General features: G+C 40.2%; 1 protein-coding gene across 3 annotated transcripts in view; it reads right to left on the bottom strand.

Moving 5' to 3' along the window:
* Nucleotides 1-3,454: 3,454 nt before the first annotated feature.
* Nucleotides 3,455-6,000, bottom strand: part of PNPLA4 (patatin like phospholipase domain containing 4) — a 43,352-nt gene continuing 40,806 nt past the window's right edge. For all 3 annotated transcript variants that reach the window (XM_065415108.1, XM_065415117.1, XM_065415126.1), the window contains one exon: nt 3,455-4,328. In XM_065415108.1, coding sequence (XP_065271180.1) covers nt 4,197-4,328 — 132 coding nt within the window. In that variant the 3' untranslated portion in view covers nt 3,455-4,196. The remainder of the gene's footprint in view (nt 4,329-6,000) is intronic.

The following is a 6,000-nucleotide window of genomic DNA, read 5'->3' as shown; positions in this document are numbered from 1 at the left end:
AAACTGTGACTGAACCCGTCAATAAGCAGGGAGTCACGGAAGCAGTGGGTCCGCTGGTAGGCAGAAGTGGCCAGCCTCCCAGTCCCTTTACCCTCCCCCAAAATGGCCCGCCTCCCAGTCCCTTTACCCTCCCCCAAAATGGCCCTCACGACCCAGAGTATTTGATGAAAGTCCCCCCAGAGCTGGAGAGCAAGCTGCACCTTGTTCCAGGACCCACAGGTGTCCTGGAGAAACTCTCGCAGCTCCTCCCGCAACCTATCGGGGGTGAGGTCACAGGCCCCTGGCCGTCCTCCGGTGGGGCCCCTGTCGAAGCCCTGTGGCCTACCGAGACGGGCAGGCAATGGGCGGACCCCTGGTGTGGCACCCAATGTGCCAGCACCACGCAGCCTGCCTCAGACCCCAGCTCAGTGGGGGGCATCAGAGGGAAACTAGCAGCCCCTAAGGGGTCGGGACAGGGGAACACGAAGGCCGCTCCCTGGGGGTCATCCACTAGCAAGGGGAATGAGACAACCCCAGGATGGCAGCAGCACGGGAGGTGGAGGGGAGAGAGACGGGATCAGCATCAGGGATGGGTGCAGGGCAGGGATCAGGAAGAGGAGTGTGATTGGGATTGTGAGTCCCGGCAGCTGAGCTACCGGGGGGTGGCACCTCTTGGCTGGGCTCAGGTGTCAGGGACATGGGAAGGGAGCCCTCGGTGATGCTGGGCTCTTACTCCATAGTGGGTGCTGCAGCTACAGCATCGATGGATGGAGAATCAGAAGTGGGGCCCCCACCTGGAAAGGAGGTAGGCTGCCCTGCATCAGCGAGGGGTGCCCCTGGTAACTCAGGGCCTTGCCGCGTGGCACTGACCCGGGCAGTGTGAGTGCCACTGAAAATCAGCTCGCGTGCTGCCTTTGGCACACATGCCATAGGTTGCCTACCAGATTATAAATGTATTGTAAACTGTTGGATCAACTACAGGCCAGTATATCAATTAAAGCTCCCAGCAATTTGTCTTTCTCCATAGTTTTCTTTATTTAACAAAAGAATTCAACTCTGTGTCAAACGTTTCAAAGACTCTATAGTTCTTCGCTGAAACCCTGGATCTGCTCCTTGGCCTTTTCCAAAGCGTCTCCCCATTTAGGCTTCTATCTCTTCTTTCTGCATGTATCTCCTAGTAGATCTTCCACCTGCCTGGGCACGGAGGACAAAAGCTCCAAACCCCAGCCTGTCTCCTTCTCTGACTGAACAGGCCTCACCTCTTATAGTGCTGCCTCCAAGCAGTCACATGAACCATGATCACCTGACTCAGTCAGTCAAAGCCTTCAGACAGGGCACATTTTTTTTTATATGTACATGCGCCAGGACCAATGACCTGTTATATTTATCTATTAAAAATGGAGGGAAGGAAATAATAGCCTATATCCTAGGGAGCAGTGTAAGGCTTCAATAAATAGAGGTGATGAAATAGTGAATTATTAGGGTCAGTCACTAGAACTCAATCTCCTGGCTCCTATATTTGAGCACACATTTACATTCCTGCTAGGTTAAGCAGTGGAATGTAGTCAAAAGTGCTAACAACTCATACCCAATCAACTAGATAAACACAAAGGGTGAATTAAAAGCAACTGTAACTGGAACATTCAATGATTCAGTAATGGCTGTTTTCCTGCCAAATTCTAATGTTCTGCTTCACCCACTTCAGCACTATCGCTCTGCACATAAAGGTCACCAAAAATATTTTTGAATGGGAAAAGTGCACTTTAAAAGGTGGAAGGCACCTTGGATGACAGTAATCATGAAATGTTGTCTGTAACTTGACTTTAGTAAGGCTTTTGATACTGTCTTAAATGACCTTCTCATAAGCAAACTAGGGAAATGTAGCTAAGAACCTACTCTAAGGTGGGTGCACAACTAGTTGGAAAACCATACTCAGAGTAGTTATCAATGGTTCAGTCAAACCGGAAGGGCTTATCAAGTGGAATCCCACAGGGACCTGTCCTGGAACGGGTTCCATTCAAGATCTTCATATGATTTGGATAATGGCATAGAGAGTACACTTATTACATTTGAGGATGATATCAAGCTGGGAGGATTGCAAGCACATGGAAGGACAGGATTAGATTTCAAAATGACTTTGGCAAACTGGAGAAGTTGTCTGAAATAAATATGATTACATTACATAAGGACACTTAGGAAGGAACAAGCAACTGCACAGATACAAAATGGGAAATGACTGCCTAGGAAGGAGTGTTGCAGAAAAAGATATGGGGGTTGTAGTGGATCACAAACTAAATGAGTCAATGACGTAATATCCATGGGACCTTTCCACATCTGGGAAGGGAAAAATTTGTTGCTTTAAAGAACATGTAAGTAACATTTATATTTATTTTTAAGCTGGTGTTCAAGGAAATGGCATTTTATCTCTAGTTACAGTAATTTCTTTGTGCTATAAATGAGGCAACACAAAAAGCACTTGAATCACATTGTTTCCAGATATTAATTTATTATTTGCAGACTCCAGTCTCAGTTAGTCTAAGTTTCAACATAAATTCTGCAATTGTGCAGTATTTTCTTTGCTAGGGCTTGGTTTATAAACATCTGTAGTAGATGCTTTCAAATTCTCATCTATATATTTTCCATTACATAGACCGCAGTGTACTTGCCATTGTTCATTTGAACATTATATAATTTACACAGTTTAATCTTTATAGTGCAAATAGACTAATCACTGCATGTGATCCAAGCCATATGTTTTTTAAAGAACAAGGAATGTTACTGAAAATGCATACATAAATATAAAAAAAGACTTGTGACCATTTCATAATATAAAGGTTAAAGGCTTGATCCTTCAACCAATGAAGTCAGAAGAAAAGCCTTCAGAATCTGAACCTGTTAGTTATTGAGCTCCTGAATTCCAATAACTCCAATGGGAGTTGAGACCCTCAGGAACTGGCGTTATGTCTCTGCCAACCCTATCAGAGTAGATTTTACTGAAGAAAAAAAAAAAAAAAAAGCAACTGTCAGAACTTTTCAAAGAATTCTTGCTGAAATAGTTTAGATTTCTTTAATTAGCCCCTGTCAAATAGTATTTTAGAGAGATGGATAGAGATATTGGACTAGACTATAGTTGGAAATGTATGATTTGAATCTCTAAATACTAACATTTGAGATCTTCTGATCTCAGCAGAACATTTCAGATTAGGTCTCCAAAACGTTGCCTCTTAATTTCTGTAAATTATTCACTAAAGTTATTAGGGACCCTCTTATGACCTTGGGACGTCATCCTGCTCCCATTTAAGTAAATGGAAAAACTTCTATTAGCTTCAATGGTGCAGGTTACGCCCTTAGTGAAGGGGGAAAACATGCATTTATGCAAACTTTTAAAAAATATCGATCATTTGTCCAAAATGGATCAATGAAGTATAACACCATAGTACTGAGAAATTTACAACAAAATAAATACCTGACAAAGTTCCAAACATAAATTAGTTTATTAAAATTTAGTAGACAAAGAACCACTGCATAAATAAAATTAATTATATCTGGTGCAATCTTCTTTCCAACATTTTACAGAAAAAAGTTCTTAAATTTTGAAACAGATGGGTATTTCAGGATTTTAAAAGTCCTGGAACTGATTTAAAGGATAAAAATTTCTAATGGTGAAAAAAATACATGTATTATAATTAAAGAAATTCAATTAAATTGTATTGTTTCTCACAATCTCTTTGTAATTAGAGTTCATGCTTGAAGTATTACAACCCGTCAATTACTGTGCGCAAAAATAAGATTAACAGAGAAAGTACACAACTATTCAAAGCTTAAGAGAACTAGATACAGTGCAAATTTTCAGGACATAACCTGAATGAGTATCTCATATATGATTGATGTCAGCAATCATATTTTCAGTATTTCATGAAGTAATACACTAGTCTGTACCATACATCCTAAATAACAACCTTCTTTTAATTTTAATAGATTTTACTATTACACCTATTTGAAACAGCAGATCCTTTTACCATGTAAGTACAGTTTTCCATTTTGACATGCTGACAAATTTCAGCCAAAGCACCTGTATATTTTTTTGACTGATGCAATACCTCTGGCATTTGTATTTTAATAAACAAAAACCATGGCAGCAATATCTTGGGTTCTGCGTGACACATGTACTTTGTTTTGACAGCTATCAGACATTGTTAATTTTCCATGCACATCATCTATTCAAACCAGTTTTCCTTTAGTAGAAAATGTACAGCATCGTCAAATCCATTTTGGTACAGTGATTCCATCGTCTTCTGACTTGGTGGGAATAAAGCTTGATTAAGCCTTACCAGGTTGGCCACAGACAACTGCAACAGAGAAGTATTTTAAATTAGGCAACTGTCGGGACCAACTATTGTATTTTGATTTTCTTGTTCTCTTTGTCTCTTCATCTCTCCTACCCCCCTTTAGGATGGATAGATGATGTTTCCAAAATCTAAGGACTATTCAAGACGCCAGCTGATCATCCTGATAGTGTAACGATTGTCTGGTTATAGATTTGCTCTCCCGCCTTATATTTTAGATTCTTTCATTAAGACTATTTTATTTGTAGGTAATTTAATCCAATAATAAATAAAATTACAATGAATAAGATATTAGACATTCATTAGTTTAAATGATTAACTCATTTAATATATATTTTATTTCTTACACACTTCACAAATGGTGAAATATAATTACAGAATAATAATTACTTTTATTTGAAATAAATAATTAATCAAATTTTGCAACTATGGAATCACCAAGTCTCTGGAGCCTTGTCTGAGTTGAATAGGGCAGTTCAAAACTCTCAGAACTATTGTTTCAGGTTGACTGCAGATTTAGACACGCATCCGTTGACTCGGTTAACATTTTCAAGGTTGTCTCTGTAACTCTGAGGACTAGAAACTGTTTTAAGTGACACTTCAGATTCTGGAGCACAACTGTGGGGCAGGAAGTGACTTCTGTAGCAAATTCCACAGATGCAGAAAACAGAGGGCCCTCCAAATAAACTCTTTAGCATGTATGGATGAGGCACCAAACTTTGTTTATACAACCAAGACTCAGCTAGATGACTCAGTTGGACGATATCAACTTATTTTCTGTATGGATACATGATGCAAATATTAGCCAAGTAATGTGTGGCAGATAGCATATACATGTTAATTCCACCTACAAAATCATCTTTCCAAACCATTCCTACTGCTGAAATCCTTGTCCATATTCTAATCATCTTACCTTGAATAATGCAACCTTTTCCTGTCTGTCCTCAGCACTCCCTGCCACTGCCGAAGTAATCTCTCTCTCATCACTTCATCCACATCCCTGAATCTTTCCATTGGTTTATTGTATCTCACAGTGATTTCACTCTCGTACAGAAGACTAGCACACCACTGAACTCCCAATTAAGATCTATTTTAAGTGCTTAATTAGGACTTCGGTGGTGCAAAGGCCTTGTGCTGGTCATCTGCATAGGAAAGAATTTGTCATACTGCATATGACTCGAGTTCCTCATTCTCTTCACAAGTAAAAAGGCAGAAAATACTGCAAGTGAACTGTCGGTTGAATGCCTGGCTTGGATTTGTGGAACACTGAGCCACATTGCTCTGGGAGAGAGGACTATAGGAAAAAGACAGTCTGCATCTCATAAGCAGGGAGCTAATCTTCCCAACTGGAAACTAACTGGAGCAGCTAGGAGGGCAACATAGGAGGAGGAGGCAAATGTGGTAGAAACTCAAATCTAGTGCATCATAAATAAACTAAACTGATGTGACATAGAATATGAAGACACAACATTTTTCAACTGTTCTGTGGTAGGAGTCTGGACAACAAGCAAGAGAAATTGGAAGTTTACATTGGTGAGAATAAATTTGATATAACTGGCACTACTGAAACAGTGGGATGATTTACATGACTGGAATGTTAAAATCCCTTGGTTTAGGAAGGACAGAATGGGTGAAAGAATTGGGGTGTGATATTAAAGATACCATTACTTGTTTT

The sequence above is a fragment of the Emys orbicularis genome, chromosome 1 (genome assembly GCF_028017835.1).
Source record: "Emys orbicularis isolate rEmyOrb1 chromosome 1, rEmyOrb1.hap1, whole genome shotgun sequence".
NCBI classification, from domain to species: domain Eukaryota; kingdom Metazoa; phylum Chordata; order Testudines; family Emydidae; genus Emys; species Emys orbicularis.
This window is presented reverse-complemented; position numbering and strand designations above follow the sequence as displayed.